At 43.0% G+C, this 25,233-nt stretch overlaps 1 protein-coding gene across 3 annotated transcripts in view; it reads right to left on the bottom strand.

Annotated features, from left to right (window-relative positions):
• The window catches only part of LOC306930309 (mitogen-activated protein kinase kinase kinase kinase 4-like), a 102,690-nt gene that overhangs the window by 15,140 nt on the left and 62,317 nt on the right, over window positions 1-25,233 (bottom strand). For 2 of the 3 annotated variants that reach the window (XM_079511194.1, XM_079511195.1), the window contains 14 exons: window positions 20,605-20,979; window positions 20,166-20,300; window positions 18,566-18,748; window positions 12,264-12,334; window positions 12,020-12,099; window positions 11,059-11,141; window positions 9,552-9,646; window positions 8,203-8,281; window positions 7,460-7,636; window positions 6,550-6,649; window positions 5,495-5,650; window positions 3,841-3,984; window positions 3,019-3,153; window positions 2,382-2,482 (listed from right to left, as the gene is read on the bottom strand). In XM_079511194.1, the coding sequence (XP_079367320.1) occupies window positions 2,382-2,482; window positions 3,019-3,153; window positions 3,841-3,984; window positions 5,495-5,650; window positions 6,550-6,649; window positions 7,460-7,636; window positions 8,203-8,281; window positions 9,552-9,646; window positions 11,059-11,141; window positions 12,020-12,099; window positions 12,264-12,334; window positions 18,566-18,748; window positions 20,166-20,300; window positions 20,605-20,979 (1,914 nt within the window). The remainder of the gene's footprint in view (window positions 1-2,381; window positions 2,483-3,018; window positions 3,154-3,840; window positions 3,985-5,494; window positions 5,651-6,549; window positions 6,650-7,459; window positions 7,637-8,202; window positions 8,282-9,551; window positions 9,647-11,058; window positions 11,142-12,019; window positions 12,100-12,263; window positions 12,335-18,565; window positions 18,749-20,165; window positions 20,301-20,604; window positions 20,980-25,233) is intronic. The other variant, XM_079511196.1, reaches the window with a different exon arrangement.

Genomic DNA, 25,233 nt, shown 5'->3' with positions numbered 1-25,233 from the left:
TGGGACGTAAGTCGGGACTTGATCACCCCGGCTGGGTCACCTGAGTGAGGGGTATGATGTTGGGAGACCCGAAACCCCGATGACCTTGGGATACATCACTGAGGATACGTCCCAGGTGCATCCATGTATGTATGTATTTTGTTTAGTTTATATATTACTAACCCCTAAATGTCTAATCCTAAACTAACCCAGGTAAAGTAATGACTGAGTCACTCTGAAACTTTAACTAAAGTTTGTAATTTGTAATACAGACCTGTCTTGGATCAAGACGGTCATCGGGCTAATCTTTTTGTTATCATCCTATATCCTTGTTGATATATAACACCATTTATTAGGTCAAAATCATGATATAACGTTATGTAAGCAGCAGTAGCCTCAGTCAACTGTCTTCTGTGTGCAACGACGCACCACCACCAACACCACCAACACAGTGATTCGGTCGGCGTACGCATACCTACCGGATCTTCTTTCTACACAAATTAGTCAAAACAAGACAAAATTGACAATTATTAAAAATAAAACCGCATGAGTTTTCCTGATGTCATAAACTGTCAGAATCAGCTTTTGTTGCGTTGGTTTATGTGCTAAAAGAGTGACTTTGAGAGCTGTTTCCCCGTTACAATGGAAGTCAATGAGCGACTATTTTTATTTCTTAAATTGCTAATAAACAACACAACGGAGCGAAATAACTCAAGGAATGGACTAGTTTGCCCATAATGAGGTAAGAAAACTAACCAAACCTCTCAAAAAGTGGTCTTACCCTTTAACAAGAGCTTGTGACCAAATAATAATCACATTGGATCTATTGGATCATTTATTTTCTCCTGAAAAGTAACAGCTCTGGACAAAGAAAGGTTTCTAGGCCTTAGTGAACATGGAGCACAGAGGGTTAAAGAAAGGTTTCTAGGCCTTAGTGAACATGGAGCACAGAGGGTTAAAGAAAGGTTTCTAGGCCTTAGTGAACATGGAGCACAGAGGGTTAAAGAAAGGTTTTCTAGGCCTTAGTGAACATGGAGCACAGAGGGTTAAAGAAAGGTTTCTATGCCTTAGTGAACATGGAGCACAGAGGGTTAAAGAAAGGTTTCTAGGCCTTAGTGAACATGGAGCACAGAGGGTTAAAGAAAGGTTTCTAGGCCTTAGTGAACATGGAGCACAGAGGGTTAAAGAAAGGTTTCTAGGCCTTAGTGAACATGGAGCACAGAGGGTTAAAGAAAGGTTTCTAGGCCTTAGTGAACATGGAGCACAGAGGGTTAAAGAAAGGTTTCTAGGCCTTAGTGAACATGGAGCACAGAGGGTTAAGCGTTCATGTGGGATGTGGAGCAGAGTGAAAGTAGCTCAGGCCACTGAGGACACTAGCAACTAGAACACATGCTCTGATGAGGGTGTGTGTGTGTGTGTGTGTGTGTGTGTGTGTGTGTGTGTGTGTGTGTGTGTGTGTGTGTGTGTGTGTGTGCACGTGCGTGCGTGCGTGCGTGCGTGCGGAGCAGTGAACATCTTTGAACATATTTTTAAAGCTAATATTTTTAACTCATATCTTTGGTTCTGGGGGTCCACGGCCAAATGCATATCATTTTGGGGGTCCTTGACATGAAAACGTTATGAGAATCATTTGGTTCCATTTGTACACTCAGAGTTAAATTAACACCCTAAGCGCACAGAACGGAGTTCTCCACACTATCAATTAGTAACGCCCAGCGCTCAAGACAGAGATTGATCAAAAGGACGGAGATTATTGATATCAAAACCGATCCACAGGCTGGGAGCGTCTGTAGCGCAACATTCGATGTTGCGCAACAGTGGGACGTCATCGAAAATGTTCCCCCCCCTGTTTAGCCGACGAGACCGAAAATCTTAAATCGTTAATAATTCTTGATCTAAATCATTCCGTCCAATTCTAAGAAAAGATTATGTGTTAGACGGCCCACCGCGGTCCCGTCGCTAGTCACAGTAAAATTAATCATACCTCCCGTTGTTGTCGATCGCCTCTAGAGTGTTTTGGCTACATCTAGCTACTTCACCCACATCCGGGATATCATCCGGTCCATCGCTAAATGTGCTGGGCGCTATGATTTAATGGATTAAATAACCCCGGGCGTTCGGGGTGTTAACATTGATTTTACAATATACATTGGGGTTCCAGAGATAGAAATGCGATTAAATAGGGGACTGCAGCTTAATTCAGTTCAAACTGGGGGTCCTTGAAATTAAAATGGTTGAGAATCACTGCTAGAGCTGTAAAAGTATTCTCTTCATTGGGGGGTCCCTGGCATATGTTTTCAAATGGGGGTCCGTGGGCTGATAAGTGTCGATTTGGGGGTCCTTGAAATTAACCACTGCTTTAGTGTGAATATAAGTATTGTATCACTATAAACATCACTAACCTTAAAGGCCATGAATTTGTGGTAGGGTTTGGGCGCCCACGCATACACCTCCACCGCGTTCTTCAAAGCTATCACCAAGAACTTGATCTTCTCATAGCGGACTGAAGGAAAAGACACACACACACACGCACACACACATCACTTACCCTACCTTTAACTCATTTTGGGCGGGAACCCCATTTGGTGTTCTAAGCATTATGTTATACTTTAGCCATTGAAAAATAGCAGATCTACAAGCTCATAGCGCGGCACTACGAGCTTGTAGGTCTGCTATTTTTGAAAAATCGTGAAAATGTGACGCAAATTTGGAATATATATTCGTTCAGAGGGAAAATCTTTAACTCAAATCTTTGCTTCTGGGGATGGTCCCTGGAACGACATATTTTGAGATTGTGGTCCGCGGCCAATTACATATAATCCTGGTGGTCCTTGACGTGAAATAGTTTGAGAACCACTGACATAGAAACATAGGATTTTTTTATTTTTAGAAAACTGTCAGGATTTAGAAGATATTTTGTAGAATCTAGTGTCAGGTCTAAATGGGTATTAAGTACAGTACTCAAACGTAAATGTACTCACTAGTGTACTGTATACACTGCAATTAGGTGTCCCCCAAGGCCCTGTGCTCTGTACTCACCCACTTTGTAGTGAGCGCAGCCCTCCAGGTCGCCCACTGACGTCCAGCCCTGCCTCTTCTCCACCTCGGGGTCGTTGTGAAGAATCTTGTTCCTGAGCCACGACAGGTAGTACAGGCGCAGCTTGTTCTTTTTACCTGGGAGACAAGTGTTGTGTTTTGGGCAGCAAATTTTGATTTTTAGTTTCAGTCATAGTCTATTTCTTTTTTTTTTAATGTTCCGTTTATTCATTTTTTGTTTTTTACAAATATAGAAGTAAATTGAGAAATACAAACAGAGTAAGAAATACAAAAAAACTTAAACACACACAACAACACACAAATTCCAAATCAAGACAACCAAAGAACATTCAAAACAAAACAAAACAAAAAATATATATATATATATAAATACAAATAAAATAAAAACCCACTCCAATATAGTCAAACCCTGGTCTATTTCAATAGCTTTCATTTAGTTTTAGTCACATTTCAGTCACCTGGAATGTGTTAGTGTAAGTCTAGTTTTAGTCGAGTAAATATCATAAGATTTTATTCGACTAAATCTATAGTTGATTTAGTCGACTAAAATGTGTTTCGGCGGGCCTTGAGACTGAGACAAGAGTAAATTAAAATGTTGATTCGAGAGAGCCTGAAGTCAAGGACTCGAGTACTACCAACACTACTTGCACTAGTTCAAACATTCGGTTAAATCTCTCTCAGACTATAGAGACAAATCACCTTTCGGTGTCTCATTTCATTTAGTTTGTGCAGTCTTAAAAATCACACCCATGTGAGCGGTGCAATGTGCGTGAGTGCGTGCGTGCGTAGAGTCTTGTAACTTACCCGATATGGTGATGAGCACGTTGAGGCCTTCCAGGACGTCCATCTGCTGGAACCTGCGTCTGCTGATGAGGGAGTAGACCTTCCCCTGACCGCTCCTGTCCAGCAGCCACAGGCCGCTCTCTGTGCCTACCAGGAGGTTCACGCCTACACACGCACACGCACACGCACACGCACACGCACACGCACACGCACACACACACACACACACGGGGGCATTAAGCAACTAGTCGACTATTCAACTAGTAAATCCACTAGTCGACCTTGTTGGTACTAGTTGACTTGTATATAAGAAAAAAATGTAAACGTTTTTTTTTTTTTTTTTTTTAATGCCTCAAGATCAGGTAGATTATAGTTATAGTCACCAATCTACAGTTTTAAATTGTACAAATATGTATTTCCCTTTTTTTTTTTTTACATAATATGTAGTTAAACAACACCTTATTCCAACATTTATAAAACATATTTATTGTACGGAATGCATACATCTACAAGATAAGTATTATTCTCACATTATGTGAATTTCCAGCAGGTATCTGTCAGAAGAGTGTAAAAATGGAAGTATATAGAAAAAGCTGCAGTCTTGTGACTAGATTACAGCTATAGAGCCTATTGACACATTATGCATCCTGTGGACGGGGTAGGACACCTACTGGCTGACAATAGGTACTGCATAAAACTCAAAGCCTGTCCAAAACAGGCTTTCCACTCTAGCTCAACACCAGACAGGATCATATCGCTATCATCGCTATCATCGCTATCATGTTGTAGTATTGTTTTGTAGTCATCAGGCAGGAAGAATAATCCGGAACTTCCTTTTCCCTCAAACCGGAAGAATAACAATAAAAGCTCTCGTAGCCTGCTCGGTTTGAGGGGAAAGTATAAAGTATAAATATACTGAGGCAGCGGTGGCCGAACGGTTTGCGGAGCGGTCTTGATACCGGAAGGTCGCCAGTTCGAATCCCCGGACCGGCACTTTAAAATTACCACCGCTGAAGTGCCCTTGAGCAAGGCATTGAACCCCTACCATGAAATGTTCTATGAGCAGGGTGTGGCTGTAAACAAGCATCTCGAGCTTAGTCCACTTCCCTGGGTAAACAAAGAACTTTGCTTTGCTTTGCTTTGAAAGGAAGTTCCGGATGACTGATGACTACAAAACAATACTACAACATGACGTATAGCGATATCATCCGCTCCCGACCGGATCATAAACCCCGAAAAGGAATGCTGCCCAGGCTAGTACTGTAGGCCAGTGGTTCCCAAACTTTTTCATGTCAAGGACCCCCAAATCAACATTTATTAGGCCACGGACCCCCCCATTTGAAAACATATGCCAGGGACCCCGATAAGGGAGGATTTTTACGGCTCTAGCAGTGATTCCGAAACATATTAATGTCATGGACCCCCCCAGTTTCACACACATTATGCTACGGACCCCCGCTTGAATGGCATTTCAATCTCTGGGACCCCCAATTTAAATTGTAAAACCACTATTAATTTAACTCTGAGCAGGGTCCATTTGGTTCCATTTGTACACTCTCTGAGTTACAGACCCATAAGGGTCTATTTGGTTCCCAACTATCTCTAATTGAGCTAGGAACTCCCTCAAGAACCCATGCCTGTAGGCATTTAGGGGCCATTCAAAAGAACTACAAACCCCAGAGTCCAGCGCAGAGGATCTCCGTGTTGAACTTCTTCTTGTACTTGCGGATCTCGGGCGTGTCGCTCTGCGGGCGGATGTTGGTGGGGTTGACGTTCACCACCGAGCCCTTCCTGTGGTTCTCCCTCCTGATTGGCTCCGGCTTATTGCCCGCTATTAAGAGATAATACAAAATAATTATACAATTATAAATTGTTGTGAGTTTTGCAGCACAGTAGATCAGCGATTTTCACTATTATAATCTTTTTTCAAATTGTTTGGAAAGATCTGTTCATTTTCAAGGGGGGAAGTGTCTAAATTGTAATCCAACAATGCAATGATAAATATGTTTTATAATTTATACTTTTGAATAAGTCAAGTACTCCAATACTTCAGTACTCCAATACTTATGACAGAGGAACTCTCACTTGATACTTTGGGCCCTATTATGCGTGTCTTAAGTACCAGGTCTTATGACTTAACTTAAGAATAGCCAAATGGCATTGATCACGCCTCCAGGTCTTAAGTTAAGTAATAAGACCTGGTACTTAAGACATGCATAATAGGGCCCTCTGAATCAGTGTTGGGCTGTTGGCAGCAAATTTAGATTTTAGTTTTAGTCATAGTCTTTTGAATAGTTTTCATTTAGTTTTAGTCACATTTTAGTCACCTGGAATGTTTTAGTGTTAAGTCTAGTTTTAGTCGACTAAATATCATTAGATTTTAGTCGACTAAAATGTATTTTTGCGGGCCTTGATGCCGTCGTAATGGCTGATTTTACACTTTTTCAGCATGCAACCAAGTGTAAACTGACTTATACTGGATCTCTTGTCCACTAGTCCCTTCCTAACATTTTAATCTAGTTTTTATTTGTTGGTCGAAATTGTCAGTATATTTAGTCTTAATTTTAGTCATCATAGCTTAGTTTTAATTTAGTTTCCATTTAGTTTTGAAAAAAGGCAGTCGATGGACATTTTTCGTCTTATTTTTAGTCGATGAAAACAACACCGCTTTGAACTTGAAAGTGCGTTGAAGCTGAAGTTGAGGACTATACTTCAGGTATAAATACTCACTGGGGCTGAGGGGGGGTGATATCTGCAGCAGCCTGGGGTCGATGAAGGGCGTGAATGAGGATGAGGAGGAGAAGCTTTTACCTGTAGGGCTGCAGACAGCCTGATGGAGAAAAACAGACAGTAGTGATGCTGGGAACTATCGCTCATTTCACTGACGTTCAGTAAAAAAGGTCTGCTCATTTTGTTCATTTCCGTCGTTCGGTACTCCCAGAAACTATAGTCAGTCAGTCTATGATTTGACCTGACGTCGCTCGCTCATCCCCTGGTTAAGTAATTTCTCTATGGAGAATAACATGGGGTCATCTTAAAATCATTTCATATAAGCATTGTGGTCCAAAGGGGTATGCCTGCAATGACATGCATAGGATCTGGTCATCCCAGCTTAGTAAGATGTTAAAAGTAAAAATATTTAGGACGACCGTTGAGCCGATTCTACTCTATGGCTCCGAGACATGGACACTTTCAAAGAAACAAGAGAATCGGTTGGATGGCACTTACACCCGCCTTCTAATGAGAGCGCAAAATCTGTCTTGGAAGAGCCACCCATCGACTAATCTAATATACGACAACCTTCCCCGTGTTTCTTCACTGGTCAGATCCAGAAGAGCGCAGTTTGCCGGCCACTGCTACAGAGCTGACAATGTGGTTATATCTTCCCTTCTTCTCTGGAGTCCTGCCTCAGGGCGTACCAGAGGTAGAAAGCTGACGTTCCCTGATGTCATCGCTAGGGACACATGCTTCAGTAGGCAGGAACTGGGGGTGGCAATGAAGGACCGGGAAGTCTGGCGTAGCATTGTGGAATCCATGATCTCTACCGCGGTCGAAAAATGATGATGATGATGATGAGTGTGTGTGTGTGTGTGTGTGTGTGTGTGTGTGTGTGTGTGCGCGTGCGTGCGTGTGAACTCACGTGTTGCTCCTGGTGGGAGGGGCCTCGGGGGGCGGTGGGCGACTGTGAGTAGGTGAGCTCCCGCGCTCGTTGCTGCTGCAAAGCATTGTGGGTAGGACTAGAGGAGGAAGAAGAGGAGGAGGTCTTCTGCACGAGGTCCGGAAGCAGGTATGTGTCATCTGAACCTGGCCTGGAGAACTGTGCACGTACACACGCACACACGCACGCACGCGCACACACACACACACACAGAGAGAGAGAATGTTAGAGGGGCAGGGGCTGATATTTCTAAAAGGGCACCCTTTTGACGGCACATTGTTTTGTTTTTTTAAATCTCGAGACGGATGTAGAGAGCAATATCTCGCCTGGACATGCGAGCGCAGTTCGGCTTTGAGTGTGTGAGTGTGAGTGTGAGTGTGTGTGTGTGTGTGTGTGTGCGTGCGTGCGTGTGTGTGTGTGACTGTGTGTGCGTGTGCGACTGTGTGTGCGTGTGTGACTGTGTGTCTGTGTGTGTCTGTGTGTGTGTGTGTGTGTGTGTGTGTGTGGTGTCAAACACTGAACACAGTACTGCAACGCATCGTCATGTTGTAGATCCGCTCAGCTATACTAGGAGAGGAGAGGAGAGGCAAGGATAGGAGAGGAAAGGAGACACGCCCACTTCATATCGCTGCGTCTATATGTATGTAAAAGTCTGTTTACAGCCCATGATTTTACTCTGTCTTTGTCTCTCAGTGTGTGTGTGTGTGCGTGCGTGCGCGCGTTACCTGGTTCAGACTGTGGTGTGGTTGCAGGACGATGCCATCAGGAATCCCTCTAAAGAACCTGCCATTGGCCAGAGGAGACCTTACGCACGACACACACACACACACACACACACACACACACACACACACACACACACACACACACACACACACACACACACACACACACACACACACACACACACACACACACACACACACACACACACACACACACACACACACACACACACACACACACACACACACACACACACACACAACACGTTGGAGCAGTACGTGTTTCTCATATGTTTTCATGTCAGAGCAGGGTCTCAAAGTGACTATAAGTGACGAATGCACTTGCATGGAGAGCTCTTAATGGCATGGCTAGCTTCTGCGTGAAAAGAGGAGTTAACGGGCAATTATGGGCACTAGATTTGCCCGTAAACCTCACGTTTAGCAGGCATATACAGTAATATACGGTAATATACAGGTGTGATGGTACAGTTCACCGGAGTTTGTTGGAAAGTTTAACGGGAGTTTCCTGTAATATACACATCCGTATTCCATGCTTTTTTTGTTTCCAAACAGGTTGGTTTTATCATATTAGCAGACCGAGTATAGACGTGTCCTACAACAGAATGTTGTGTGCAGTACTTAACCTCAGAAAGAGCACTCGTGTTATCCAACAACAACCTGTATGATGCATGGAATGCCAAGGGTGAGCGAGAAAATGAGACTAGCAGGAAGGACACTGCCAAAGACACCAAGAACTGCCAAGCCAGCACACTGGTGCTGTGGGAAGTATCATGGGGAACCAGCACACGGGGCACCGGTCACGAGGACGTCCCACATTAACATATGTGGACGACGTGCTCGAGAATGACGCAGGAGCACCGACGAGCTGGCCAGATGTATGGAGAACCGGGTGAGGACCGCCTAGAGAGAGGCGGTTCTTTAACCCATTTTGGGGCGGGAACCCCTTTTGGTGTTTTAAGCATTATGTTTTACTTTAGCTATTGAAAAATAGCAGATCTACAAGCTCATAGCACGGCACCGAGTGCCGCGCTACGAGTTATTTTTTGGAAAATCTTGAAAATGTGGTGCAAATCTTTGAATATATATTCTTTCAGAGTGAACGTTTTTAGCTCAAATCTTTGCTTCTGGGTCGTTCCCTGGAACGGCATATTTTCAGAGGGTGGTCCGCGGCCAAATACATGTATTTTTGCTGGTCCTTGACATGAAAATGTTTGAGAACGAAACATGCGTTTTTCAGAAAACCGTCTGATTTAGAAGGCATTTTGTACAATCGTCCTCAGGTCTAAATGGGTTAATAATAATTGTGAGCAGCCTAGTTAGTTCCTAACCTGGTCCTGTCCTCGTCGTCGCTGCTTCCAACCTCGTCGCTGGAGGACGAATACTCCGTGGCTTTGTTCAGCCGTCCCAGACCCGACCTGGAACCCTGCAGCACAACCACAAAACAACCCTTAATGTTCAGCCGTCCCAGACCCGACCTGGAACCCTGCAGCACAACCACAACACAACCGTTAATGTTCAGCCGTCCCAGACCCGACCTGGAACCCTGCAGCACAACCACAAAACAACCGTTAATGTTCAGCCGTCCCAGACCCGACCTGGAACCCTGCAGCACAACCACAAAACAACCCTTAATGTTCAGCCGTCCCAGACCCGACCTGGAACCCTGCAGCACAACCACAAAACAACCGTTAATGTTCAGCCGTCCCAGACCCGACCTGGAACCCTGCAGCACAACCACAAAACAACCCTTAATGTCACACCCAGTGTTGTTTTTGGCAGTACATTTTGATTAGTCATAGTCTGTTGAATAGTTTTCATTTAGTTTTAGTCACATTTTAGTCACCTGGAATGCTTTAGTGTTAGTCTAGTTTTAGTCGACTAAATGTCATGTGATTTTAGTCGACTAAATCTACAGTTGATTTAGTCGACTAAAATGTATTTGGCGGGCTTTGACGTCGTCGCAATGACACTTGCTGGAAATAGCAGATCAACAAGCTCGCGACGCGTTGTGAGCTTGTAGATCGGCTATTTTCAGCATGCAACAAAGTGTAAAATGACTTTTTAGTCCCTTTCAAACATTTTAGTGTAATTTGTATTTGTCAACTAAATTGTCAATATATTTAGTCTTTAGTTTCCATTTAGTTTTCGTCAGTGAAAAAAGGTAGTCGACGAACATTTCTCGTCATAATTTTAGTCGACGAAAACAACACTGGCGACTAAAATTCTGATGGAAATGTTTGTCGACCACCTTTTCATCCCTAATGAAAACAAAATAAAAACAAAACAAAAACTAAGCTAGGATGACTGAATCTATGAGACATACTGTAGCCTACATACTGACAATTTTGTCAACAAATAAAAACTAGGCTAGGGAGGGAAATACAGTGGAAAAGAGAACCGGTAGAACTAACATCATTTAATTTGTGCTTGGCTACGTAATAAGGTTGTCACACTCCGACTCTGCACACAGCTATAAGTTCATATCAGCCCGCCACAAATACATTTTATTGGACTAGCTCAGCTGTAGTAGTGGTAAATGGAAGTCTTCATTTATTCAAAAGACAAGAACTAAATACATGTGGCGTCAAAAGAAAGACAGCTCAGGGTTACAGGCGTAAACTAGTGGTTGAAATAAGTATTTTTCTTTCGTATTTGTTGTTTTCAGATAAATATAAACAGGAGAACAAGGTGGATTAATGGCGTGCAGCGCTACTTTTCCAGGACCTGGAAAGGACCTGCATATTGATTATGAACTCTGAATGATCAACTTGATGAACAGCTGTGACCCCGAGAGAGAGAGAGAGAGAGAGAGAGAGAGAGAGAGAGACTACTGACTTGTGCAACAGCCGAGTTGTCGTGTGCTTTTCTGTGCTGCGGCTGACGATGGCTTAGAGGAGGACTCTCCAGCTTATAGTAACCTGCACGCGCACACACACACACACACACACACACACACACACACACACACACACACACACACACACACACACACACACACACACACACACACACACACACACACACACACACACACACACACACACACACACACACACACGTGGAGTGATTACTTAAAATACACAAGTATGCAAAGGTGTATGTTAGAAGAACCACATCAGCTTGTTTACTGCTCATATAATATGCTTCATCTCTTCCAGTTTTACTTGTTTATTCTGTAATCTGTTTATGACTGATATCTCCTGATGGAGGGATTTGGTATCCCGCTCCCAGCTCACAAGAGCTTGGAGATCAGCTATTTTCGGGGCGCAAACCCTGCACTCTATCTACTGGAGATGCGGTGTACGAGATGGATTTCTAAACAAATTAGTTCAATGATTTTGCTGCGTTCAAGTTCAGGAGACTTCGGAAAAAAACAATTCTCCTGAATGCTGCCGTCCGGCATGGCATGGAAAGGAGAGGAGGGCATTTGCATTTCTTTCACCGCATAGTAAATGCTGCATTCGTGGTCTGGAAAGGGCAGTTGTTTTACAGATGGGTAAATGGGCAGGGGCTGGAGCCCCCTTTGATATCTATGTGTGCACGTCTCTGCCCAGATGATTAGCTCAATGTGCAACCTTGGTTACCCACTCATCAGTAAACAAACCAACATACAGTATAAGTGTATACAGGCTATCTGCATTTCAAAAGTGACAATGTAATGACTTTTAAGACCGTTTTAACACCAAATTGGCCAAATTGCCAAATAGTACACATAAGAAAAAGCCAGTCTACAAGCTCGCAGTGCCCCCCCCCCCCCCCCCCCCCCCCCCCCCGCCTATTTTCAGATCTTACAGACCTGAGTGGTTGCTGCCGCAGGACGACCCACCATGAGACACCGACCTCCCTCCTTTACTGGCCACTGACACCGGACTGCCACTAGAGGGAGACAGAGACACACCAGAGAGAGAGAGAGAGAGAGAGAGAGATAGAGACAGGTACAGTCGCTAGTATACAGTGAACATCATAACTTGAAGCAGTCCTCCTGTGCGTGCGTGTGTGTGTGTGTGTGTGTGCGTGTTCACACACAGTGAACATAGTACCTGGAAGCAGTCCTCTTGTGGCCCATCACCAGCTCTCGGCAGTAGAACTTGGAGGTAGTTCGTTCTGGAACCTGCAGCCATGAGATTCACACACACCAGAACAAGAGAAACATGACCGTTATGTAACTGCATTGAGCATCCCTATCCTGGGGGACAAACAGTCTGCAAAAATACGTGTCGATGCGACAATTTAGTAATAAGCCGCTAACATCCCGGATTTTAATAAACACCTCATCTTAAAAGGATCCCTGGCTAGTGAGACAAATATGTCTTAAATTAAAACATCATACTTGCCTTCTATTACTAAAAAGATAAAATAAAAACACTTTAAATATTTTATTTATTTCAAGAATCTTTCAGTCAATAGGGACTGCTCCCGTCGCAAGTTGATGATGTCATATGCCCATGTGTGGTCTAGCCCTATGGAATTATGGAATGCAATAAAAAAACAACGTAATACTTCCTAAAGTTAATATGAGCATCAAAGCAATATTTAAAATGTTTTTTTATTAGCACGTGCATTCCATAATTCCATAGGGCTGGACCACACATGAACATAATATGCATCATCAACTTGCAACAGGAGCAGTCCCTATTGAGTGAAAGATTCTCTATTTATGAAATAAATAAAATATTTAAGGTGTTTTTAGTAATAGAGGGCAAGTATAATGTTTTAAGACATATTTGTCTCATTAGCCAGGGATCCTTTTAAGAAAGGATTCAAAGAAAAAGGCATTTTAATATGCCACAGAGCCCCCCACAATGCCACATTCAAACAACATCCAGAGGTTGTTCCAGAAGAGAGAGAGTCATTATGATCTGAGAGGGGTATGTATGTTTAATCAGCCGTTAGTGAGGACCAATGCAAAATACCACTGTGTTTCAGTGAAAGGGGTTATCCTGTGGAATAAATGCAAAGACGAATTGAAACGATGTGAAACATGGAATAAGTTTAAAAAAATGTTTAAAAAAGATATAATAAATATATATATAGGATAGAATAGCTGGGTACAGTGTGTACGCACACGTTTTTTGTGAGTGTATAAATGTATGTCCTCAGGGGTCAACCTTGACCCTTGACTGTCTTGTACAGTATATGCTTGACTATTTATTTTATATTCTTTTTTTGATACACAAAGAAGGGGTAGGACCCGATAAGTTTTTAACTAAACTTCTTCCTATCCCTTTTTCGAACATAACTAGGATATTAGATATCCCTTGTTTTATTTCTTGTTTTATTATTATTTTAAATCTAGTTCTTCCTTTATTTCCATTGCCTGTTCTTTTATGTTTTAATATGTTCGAAATAAATAAATAAATGAAATGAAAATGAAACATTATGAACATCTTTTGTGCCTACATTTAGATTTGTGGTTGAAAATATTCCCTTAAAAAGTGAATATAACCGGCCACCATCGACAAAAGCTGTATTATTGTAGGTTCCAGGGCGTCCCCACTCCCCGGTTAAACATAATATTACTACAGCATTAACCATTTAGCCACTTTAACCCTATCATCCGTTTTAAAATAGCTGGTGGCCTTTTCAACATTTGTTTCAAAGAACAGATTTCTATGTTCAGTCAGTGATGCACCGCGCACCCCCACATGTGCGTTCCACGCCCCCAAATGTGCGTTGCACGCCCCCACACGTGCGGACCATTGTCTTATTCAAAAGTACCATTTTTATTTGAGTATTTCCAATACTATTACTTCTACTACACGATATCACGGATCCAAATATTGTACTTTTATTGTTATTTGTAGATTCAGATTATTATTACAAAACAAACATTAACCACTTACAGCGCTCTACACATTTCAACCATTTGGGAATAGCCGATCTACAAGGTCACAATTTGTCACTCACCATGCGACACATTTTCACTATTTTCAAAAAATATTGTTATACATTTGAAAACTTGAAATGGGACATTTAGCATAGTGAGTACTTTCTACTTTTGGTACTATAAGTACATTTTGACACCACTACTATGGTACTTTTACTCAAGTACATCTTGAATTCCAGACTTTTACTTGTAACAGAGTATTTCTTCCTTGCAGTATTGATACATCTACTTAAGTAAAACATGTACCGACTACTTTTTCCACCACTGCCAACTTTAGCTCTTCAAACGGGCCCCCGGATCCTTAAGTCCGCCCAGCTTGCACATTTTCCCAGCATGTTTCTCAACATCACAGAACATTCTGCATTCGTTCATTATGAAATGCAGTGAATCAAGTGGGTCGTGGCGTGTTACAAAAGGCCCTGTATTGATCAACACTTGTTGAACATGCTGTTGCTTAAACCCTCTGCCCTGCCTGCCAACATCACGGGTAGAAAGAAGAAGCTCTCAGACTTTGGATTTCGGTACTGTGCACCACTGCCCTGCCAGGCATTCTGACCTTTGTTCCGTGTGTGTGTGTGTGTGTGTGTGTGTGTGTGTGTGTGTGGTGTGTGGTGTGTGGTGTGTGGTGTGTGGTGTGTGGTGTGTGGTGTGTGTGTGTGTGTGTGTGTGTGTGTGTGTGTGTGTCCTGGGTCCCCCATGACCCCGCTACAGACAGGAAGACACACCCGACACAAAAGGAAGTGTGCTGTGGAAAGAGCCAACATCCTCCTGACACCTTGCCCACTTCCTGCATCTGGTGCTCCTGGATGCACTCCTTTTTTCTTCTTTTCAATCTACATAGCCATGTATTTTCCAACCATGATTGATCAATGACTTTAATTCAAATGAAGGTCAGCATAGATGAACTGCTAGTGCTACACCAAATCCCTTTTGTAGTTTAAACACAGTGCTTTAGAGTGCTTAAAAGGCCCACATTATTCATAAAAAAACATAAATACTTTGCTTAATGCAATCCTTTCCCAGACTCTGTTGGAAGGACAACAATACTTGGTTGCCTGTCAGTGTGACACACACTTAAGGACAACAATACTTGGTTGCCTGTCAGTGTGGTTGCCTGTCAGTGTGGTTGCCTGTCAGTGACACACACTGGAAATAGCAGATCTACAGATGTGCCATTCCAACACTCCAGGCGTTCCTGTACTTTCCTGCATTTTGTTATGGAAATACTTTTCCCAAGGTTCTTTTCACTGTTTAGAATTTCTAATTCTTCTCTTTTGTTACAGTGTCGACACTTCTTTCCACTGTAAAAAGAATCAGGATAGCATTTTCATAACAACACCTTTGTAAATGCCCTCCCTTCTCACTGACAATGTTCTGAACACTTTACTGACCATCCACTGTCTTGCCAATGGCGTGGGTGCATATCTTTTCGACGTACTACCAGTCCGACACTCTACCCCAAACCCTAACCTCACCCTAAACACACGCGGAAGCCATGGGTGAATCTTAACCGGCCACGCATGTCAGAGCCATGGGTGAATCTTAACCGGCCACGCATGTGGAGCATATCTGTGGTCATCATAATGGGCATACCCAACAATAGATGCCAAGACAATAGGAACATTTAAATATTTGTTTAATTTTTTATATGAAGTCCATATAAAGTCAATTTTAATTACTTCCTTTGAACGAAAACGTGCTGCGTGATGACGACGTGTGAATATAAAATTAAACTTCACTTCATTCACCCGTTTGATTCCCATATCTGCACGTTCCTCAAAAACACAGCTGATTTTGATTACAGCACTATAGTCCATTTTTAATCTCATTCAAGATGACATCCAGACAGTGTATTATTCATTTTAAACTTAATCAGCACGCGAAAATATGGATCCGACAACATCATAGAAATAGGCTAAGCCACGTAGTAGCAAACATGTTTGGCTGGCCATCTTTCTCTCCCTTGTAAACAAACAGACTGCACCCGTGTGCAGTGCAGCTAACATCCCATAGCCTGAAGGGATCAATCAAATGACCAAAAATGCCATTGCAGTCCGACTTTAACAGCCATGGCTTTGCCAAACACCGTTGTGGTGTTTATTAGCAATTTAAGAAATAAAAATAGTCGCTCATTGACTTCCATTGTAACGGGGAAACAGCTCTCAAAGTCACTCTTTTAGCACATAAAAACAAATGCAACAAAGGCTGATTCTGACAGTTTATGACATCAGGAGAACTCATGCGGTTTTATTTTTAATAAAAATGTTGTCTTATCACTGTCATTTTGGTTGAGTAAAAAACGATCTGATTGGACCAAACTGTACACCCACTCCTGAAGCGTATTATTGGAATGCCGTTGAGCCACGACGGGGATGCAAACAAACGGATTTGATGTTGTCCGCTTGTCGCTAAAAACATACACAATGGACGTGTTTGAGGGAGACACTTTAGAAGACACTTTAGAAGACGTGTCTGTGTCTGGGACTGCTCGAATGCGAGGCTGCAGCTGGGTGCATCTCAAACAGCGTGGAGACTTGTTTACAAACTAAACCTCGCAAGACGTCACCGCGAGAGTTGGGAACTCCGCAGTACTGCTTCAGTATATCTCCACCCAAAATAGTAACTATATAAATCTATCTTAAAAGACGAAAATAAAACCGCATGAGTTCTCCTGATGTGATAAACTGTCAGAATCAGCTTTTGTTGCGTTGGTTTATGTGCTAAAAGAGTGACTTTGAGAGCCGTTTCCCCGTTACAATGGAAGTCAATGAGCGACTATTTTTTATTTCTTAAATTGCTAATAAACAACACAACGGAGCGAAATAACTCATGGAATGGACTAGTTTGCCCATAATAAGGTAAGAAAACAACCCAACCCTCTAAAAAAGTGGTCTTACCCTTTAAAGTTTAAAACCATGAGAGAGCAGTGCAGTTATTAACTAGTGTTCTATCAAATCCACATGGTCTCCTGCTTGTAAAACCACATGCCCCCCCCTCATACACTCATGTTGGTAACACACTGTGATGCTGACAGAGAAGCAGGGCTGTTACTGTGAGAAATTGAAAGAGAGAGGGGGGGCAAAACATGTAAACAAGCTTTTTTCAAGCTACAGTATGTGTTTTCAGTTAGCCCGCGCACGCACGCACGCACGCACGCACGCACGCACGCACGCACGCACGCACGCACGACTCAGTAACATCCTCTTTATGATTTAAAGGCGAGCATGATGTCAGTGTGCAAACACATGTCATACACACAAACACACGTCATACACACATACACACACATACACACATACACACGATAGCATGCATGCATAGATCGTCTATCTTGAGTCAAACATAAAATAGGGATCAAGTGGTTAATTTTCATTCAAGTTTTGTTTATTCTCGTAATTACACTGAGTAATCAAACTCATTTTCAGTGTCGTCGAGTAATACAATGTCCTATAGAGAAAAAAAAGTGTTAATGTATGTTTCTGTGTAAAAATTAAAAGTAAATAGTGACTAAAGCTGTGAAATAATCTTAGTGGAGTATAAATCACAGGGACGTTGAGACAGCTGGAAAAGAAGGCCCATGATAGATAGAGGACTGTAGTCAACGGCCTAGATGCTCCATGATAGATAGAGGACTGTAGTCAACGGCCTAGATGCTCCATGATAGATAGAGGACTGTAGTCAACGGCCTAGATGCTCCATGATAGATAGAGGACTGTAGTCAACGGCCTAGATGCTCCATGATAGATAGAGGACTGTAGTCAACGGCCTAGATGCTCCATGATAGATAGAGGACTGTAGTCAACGGCCTAGATGCTCCATGATAGATAGAGGACTGTAGTCAACGGCCTAGATGCTCCATGATAGATAGAGGACTGTAGTCAACGGCCTAGATGCTCCATGATAGATAGAGGACTGTAGTCAACGGCCTAGATGCTCCATGATAGATAGAGGACTGTAGTCAACGGCTTAGATGCTCCATGATAGGCATTAGTAAGTAACTAATAAAGCACAATATCTGCCTCTGGGATATAGTGGAGTAGAAGTATTTAAATTATTGGTGAGAACAGTAAAAAAACAAACAAAAAAAAAAACAACAACAACAACGAAGGGACATACTCAAGTATCCGATACGATTCAATGATTTGAAATCGATACAGTAACTATTTAAATACATTGACATTATTTTAAACTACCGGTAAGTAATTAAACCCCTCTTTTTCTTTTTTCTTCTAAAAATTGCTAAATACCACGCACAAAAATGAAGTATTGATACAATCGATTATTTGCATATCAAAAAGATTCGATACTTATTATTTGCATTGCAAAACGATACGATTCGATTGCCGTTTTCATTTCGAAATACTTCTAAAATCGATTTTTCGATGCAGTTACTATATCGTTACACCCCTAATACATACACAGTGCTTGAGTGAAATGTTGTAGTTGTGTACCGACCTTGGGGGGTCTCTCGGGGAAGTCCCAGAAGACGTTGTCCGCGGGGGTGGAGGGCGAGGTGAGCGGGGGGGACGTGGGGGAAGGGGAGGAGAAGACGGAGAAAGGAGAGAGGCGGGGGGAGATGACCATGTCCGACATGGAGCTGCTGTGCTGTGACTCCCGGCTGGCGCGCAGGTTGGCATTCTGGAGGAAAAACAAAGTAGATGGAGTTAACTAAACCCATTCTGGAGTAACCCCTTTTGGGTGTTTTAAGCATTATGTTATGCTTTAGCTGTGTGTGAGTGCCGCGCTACGAGCTTGTAGATCTGCCATTTTTTTTTAATCGTGAAAATGTGGTGCAAATCTTAAGAATATATATTCTTTCAGAGCAAACATTTTGAACTCAAATCTTTGCTTCTGGGGGGGTCCCTGGATCTACCTATTTTCAGATGTGTTTCGGCAGCCAAATACATATATTTTTGGGGGTCCTTGACATGAAATAGTTTGAGAACGACTGACATAAACATGGGTTTTTCAGAAAGCTGTCAGGATTTAGAAGACATTTGTAGAATCGTCCTCAGGTCTAAATGGGTTAATGGTACATTCTAAATGAAGGCTCTGTTCCATTTAGTGTACAGTGCTTCTCAAACATTTTCATTTCAAGGACCCCCATAACACTAAGTGTGCAGTTGGAACCAAATGGACCCTTTTGAGTCCATTTGTGCACTCTCTGTAACTCTCTAATAACCCGGGACCACACACTTTGAGACCCACTGGTGTAGCAGAGTGATTTCAGTGAGCCAAGATGCACAATATCAGCACCCCGAATGGAACAGAGCCTTCATTAGCATCATCGGTAACACCTGCGAAAGAAGTAAGAAAGCAGCCAGATTTATTTTCAATATGGCTGCTGTGCATAGGAGCTTATTTGAGCTTGGACGTACAACAGGTACAAAGAAGACAAGAAAATGGAAAAGCTAATTTTCACTATTTTTGAAACAGGGCTTACGTTCATAATGTATTTTTGCAAGTTTGGGTCCCGGAGTTGCAACTAAATTATCTTTTGGATCTCTACTATAGTATTAATAGTAGAGATCCAAAAGATAATTAGTAATTAATATGGTACTATTAATAGTAGTACTATTAATACTGTGTGTGTGTGTGTGTGTGTGTGTGTGTGTGTGTGTGTGTGTGTGTGTGTGTGTGTGTGTGTGTGTGTGTGTGTGTGTGTGTGTGTGTGTGTGTGTGCGGGCGGGCGGGCGGGCGGGCGGGCGGGCGGGCGGGCGTGTGCGTGCGTTAGTGCATTATGCAACTAGTTGACTAGTAAATCCACTAGTCGACCTTGTTGGTACTAGAAACAAAAGTTACATTTTTTCCCGATTTTGTAGGCCTCAAGATCAGGTAGATTATAGTTATAGTCACAGTTTAGTATAGCACAGTATAGTACATAGTTTTTAAATGTAAAACATTTTTTTTCCAAAAACAAACGTTTGTTTGGTTTTTACATAATAGGTAGTTAAACAACTAGTCGAATAGTCGACTAGTAAACCAGGCAACTAGTCAACTAGTAAAAATGACTAGAAGTGAATGCCCTAGCGTGCGTTCGTGCATACAGGTATACCTGGTGTGAGTGAGCTCGTTGCATGGCTGGGGTACAGGGGCTGGAGTTGCTCCCGGAGCCCAGTCTGGAGTGCATCTGGCTGGGCAGGCCGGCGGCAGACAGCAGCTTGGCCAGGTTGATCTCCTGGAGGTCCAACTGAAAGATATACGATGCATAATATTCTGTATGTGTGTGCGTGTGACGCGCAGCCACGCACGTGCATGTAGTTGTGTGTGTGTGTGTGTGTGTCCCGCGTGATGAAGTTTAAGTGGAAGTCGTCCTAAAAGATGCACACGCGCACACACACACACACACACACACACACACACACGCTCGCACGCAAACACACACAATGTTCAAGGGGAAAAACGCGGAGGACGAAGGAAATGAAAAGGCGAAGGAAGTGAGGAAAGCTAACAGCAGCTTCCCTTGCTAACACTTGTGAGTGAGTGAGTTTTACCGCGCGCCGCTGGCTGTTTGCGGGGCAGCTAGGCTTGGCGCCGACGGAAGCGGCCGCGGGGGAGGCCTGCACGCCGACGCCGCCGCTGTTAGCTAGCCTCTGGACACTGCTGCTGGCCATGGCGGCGGCTGGCCTCTCTCTCTCCCGCTGCAGCCTCTGCTGCCTCGCGCGCTCCCGCTCCTTCTCCCTGTGCCTGTGGTCGTGCTGCAAGGAGAGCAGCTGGGTCTGGTCCTTGGGAAGGGTGCGGTGGGAGCGCCTGCTGCCCGCCGCCGGCTGCAGATGCTGGGCTACGGGATGCTGAGGCTTGGCCCCCGCCGGGGCCTGGAAGTGTTGCTGCTGCTGCTGCTGAAGCAGACGATTTGGAGGCGCAGCTCGCTGTAGCGGCCGAGACGCAGACAAACAATGGAAGCACGCACGCACGCGCAAAAACACACACGTTGCACACACGCGAGCACGCACACACACACACACACACACACACACAGAGGAGACAACATTGAAGCGCACGTTAACAAGGCACGCTGACAAGCTGAGCTGGAGTTCATTGTACTCCAGTTGTCCATCGACCGGGCGCTGTCGGGGCACAAACCTTGTACAGTACGTCCAAAACTGTGTTTCTTTTCAGTGGATCCAGTGTAGTTATTATTTAGTCACAAAAAGCATACTTTTCTTTGGTTCAATATTCATAAAACCCACAGACACACATAGCTATACTTCCACCTTCCAAATACACCAAGGAAGGAGAAAAAAAGACATATAGGCAACCTACAAGCCCACAACGTGTCGCATTGTAACGCATTGCACTTGTGGGCTTGTAGATCAGCCATTTTTGTGAGACACACAGATGTAATTTATATATATATATATATATATATATATATATAAAACAATAAATATAAAAATATGGAGATACAAGGTTTCTGCCCGACAGAAAGGATGTGATTGAATCCAGCACACGACTCATACACAGCACATGTAAGGAAGGACAGCAGCAACAGGGACATGCGTGGACTGGGAGAGAGGACTGCACCACTTTCTTTGAAGTGTTGCTTCTTAAATAATCACATACTAAGCCACATATGAAGCTTACAAAAGACACCCATTTTGCTTTTGCAAACACATGCTTGGCAGTTAATTCCCCAGTTAAAGCTACACCATCTAATATCTAACCACAAATACTGCAATCTTCAGACTCATAGGTTGGAGTCAGTGTTGATTTTGACAGCAACATTTTATTTCGTTTTTAGTCATAGTCTTTTGAATAACATGCATTCTGTTAAGTTTGAGTCACATTTTAGTCATCTGAAATGTAATGTTTAACCCGTAGTCTAGACTATTGACTAAACAGTAATACCAGATTTTAGACGACTACATCTACAGTTGATTTAGTCAACTAAAATGTGAATTGACAGTCCTTGATGGTGACTTAAAGGACAACCAGATCTTATTGTAATGATGTTTGGGAGACAAGAAACACTTTCCTGGGATTTTTTTATGTGGGTCATTTGTGTTTTTAGATATTTTAGTATTTCAAAGTCTTGTGATGTCATGGACTCTTTGCTGGATTACTACAACGACCATAATGCTTTGCTGCACTCACCCCACCTTGTGGAAAGGGAGAGGGCTGTCTTACAGAGACAACATGTAGTCCAGGAAGTAAGTGAGACCAGTGTCCATGACATCACTGGCAATATCTATTCTAAAAACATGTATTACACACGTAAAAACCCCAGGAAAGTGTCTCCCAAACATCATTAAAATGAGATGGCAGCGGTGGCCGAACGGATAGCGGCGCGGTCTAGATACCGGAAGGTTCCCAGTTCGAATCAGCCGTCCGACACGTTAAAATTACCACCGCTGAAATGCCCTTGAACAAGGCATCAACCACTACGATGAAATGTGTTCTATGAGCAGGGCCTGGCTGGAAACAAGTTCTTGAGCTTAGCCCAGATACCCTGGGTAAATATAGATTTCATTTCATTTCATTTCAGATCTGGTTGCAAAAGGGGTGAAGTGGCCCTTAACTCTTTGAGCGTTTCAAGGATTTCTATATAGTAGGTAGACTTCTCTATGGCCAGAATGGCGTTTTTGAATGATTTATTGAAAATTCTCTGTTGTGAATGTGTGACAACGAAAGACCTTCAGAGAAAGCTTGACTTGTCTGCTTCCAGGAAAAAAATGAACTGAGTTGATAAAATGTTTAGTTCTTGTGTTGGAAGCCATTTAAAAGAGCCTGCATTTACACTGTTTCTGTTTCTAGGACAACCAAAAAAAGTTATGCCCGGTTGAAGTTTTATTTTCTAAATAACTTTTTTTCTGCTGGGCATACATAGCCATGCAATATCTCATTTTAAAGGGTGAGTTGTCTAGTTCAATTAAAATAAAATAAAAAGTTTCTCACATGTACCACTGTAGATATTTTGCCATCTATAAATAGCATGGTCAGTCATGATCAATCTGACCTATCCAGCTAAAAGTCCCCATAGCTCTGAAATTGGAACATCATATAAACTCAATTCTTTTTTGGGGTAAAATTAGACATTCTAACGCACATTTTGATATATACCATGTTTACATAGTCTTACCAGTACCTTGTCTATTCATGCATGTATCTCAAAAACCTGTTATGAAGAAACACAGTTTTGATAAAAAACACATCCAAGGACATTGTTTTGATATGACTTGGTGCCCATGATATGTATCAAAATATAGACTTGAATGTATACTGTATTATAAAAAAGAAATTGAGTTATTACCATCTACCGTTACAGAGTAAATCACAGTTGAAACTTGCTTAGTCATATACAATAAACCTCACAATAGTGAACAAAATAGTCATGACAGGTCTAACTCATTGTAAAAGCGTCTTTTATTTTTTACGACTACTAACATAATAAAATGATAAATATTACAGAAAATAAATAGGCCTACATACAAAACAGTTACTCCTCCCCTAGCTCTGATCCATAGCTCTAAATGCGCATTTAGAGCTATGGATCAGAGCTACTCCTCCCAAATGTCCCCAAACCCAGTCCTTGACGGTGTGTGTGTGTGAGTTAACCTGACTCCGCCATATGGGGCAGCAGAGTGTACACTGTGTTCCCCCCTCCTGCTCCCATCTGGGAACTCTCAGGCAGACTTGATGCCCGGCCACAAAACGGCCTGGCCAATCAGCAGCAGCTTCTAGCAACTTCTAGCAGCAGCTTCTAGCTTCTACTAGCTGCTGCTGATTGGCCAGGCCGTTTTGTGAGCAACTTCGCTTCTAGCTGCTGCTGATTGGCCAGGCCGTTTTGTGGCCGGGCATCAAGTCTGCCTGAGAGTTCCCAGATGGGAGCAGGAGGGGGGAACCCAGTGTACTCTCTGCTGCCCCATCTGGCGGAGTCAGGTTATGTGTGAGTAGGCTAAATAAAAAAAACACCCAAAAACTGCCCCCCCCTGAAATGAATGAATGAATGAATCCGGTTCAGTGTCGGAGAACGCCATCGCAGTCTTGACTCTTCATCCTCCTCCTCCTCCTCCTCATCTGATGCCAGTTCTAAATATATAAAAAGAAATAAACATTTTAGCTGTAGTCAGTGCACGCTACTATTACATGGCGTTTTACCCGGCTGCTGGCGATCAATGATTTTATTGTGCAGTGTCTTTGTGGGCCGAGTCGTGGCATGACAAATACAAATAGATGCTTGTATAAGTAGTATCACGATAAAATAATATGGCAACGTTAGAATGAAACACCAATGAGTGATCGGTGGTAATGTAGCTAGCTGCCCAGGGTATATCCAGCACCATTGCGTCGCAATCATCCAGCAACATTGGTACTGGCTATTGCCCGGGCTTGTGGCCCGGCCAATAGCCAGTACCATTTGTGCAGTGTTTGTTAGCAACTACTACTAGCCAACAGCCAGTGGAATGTGGTGACGTGATGGTGCTGGATATACGCTGGGCAGCTACATTACACGCGATCACTCATTGGTGGTGTCATTCTAACGTCGCCATATTATTTTATCGTGATACTAATTATACAAACATCTATTTGTATGCCACGATGCCACGATTCGGCCCACAAAGACAGTACAATACATTCATTTGATCAGATGTTTTTGTTAGCTACGTCGATCACCTATAGTACCGACCCTTGTTATATATTCTCCGACTATGCATGTCACGATGACTAAACCAGTTAGATCTATCCATATATGGTTCTACCACATCTATCTGATATCAGCACTAGGTCGGCTCGGGCCAAATATAGGGATCGTCTTACTAGACATGTCATATTAGGGCATTTTCGAATACAATAAAATTACCTTTTAGCGAAGGCATCAGCCTTGGTGGTAACTCCGGTGGGGAGAAGAAAAAACATTGCACACGTGTAATCCGCGAGGGTGGATGTTGCAGCCCGGCCAACGGTCTGGGACTGGAGAATGCCACTGGACACGGATGGATCATTTTTCAGATTGTTTTTTTTGCGGCGACTGCAAACCTGGCTGAAAAACTCTTCCTCCAGTGCCCACCTCGGAGGAGTCAACCAACCCCCCTGTTCACTGGGGGCTGGGCGTCAGTTTCCAATAGGAAAGCATACACGTGTGTCACGTGACACGGGAATTCTGGGAAATGTAGTTGATATTT

The sequence above is a fragment of the Electrona antarctica genome (assembly GCF_951216825.1).
Source record: "Electrona antarctica genome assembly, chromosome: 1".
NCBI lineage: Eukaryota > Metazoa > Chordata > Actinopteri > Myctophiformes > Myctophidae > Electrona > Electrona antarctica.
Note: the sequence above shows the minus strand (reverse complement) of the source record. Positions and strands in the feature narration are given on the sequence as shown.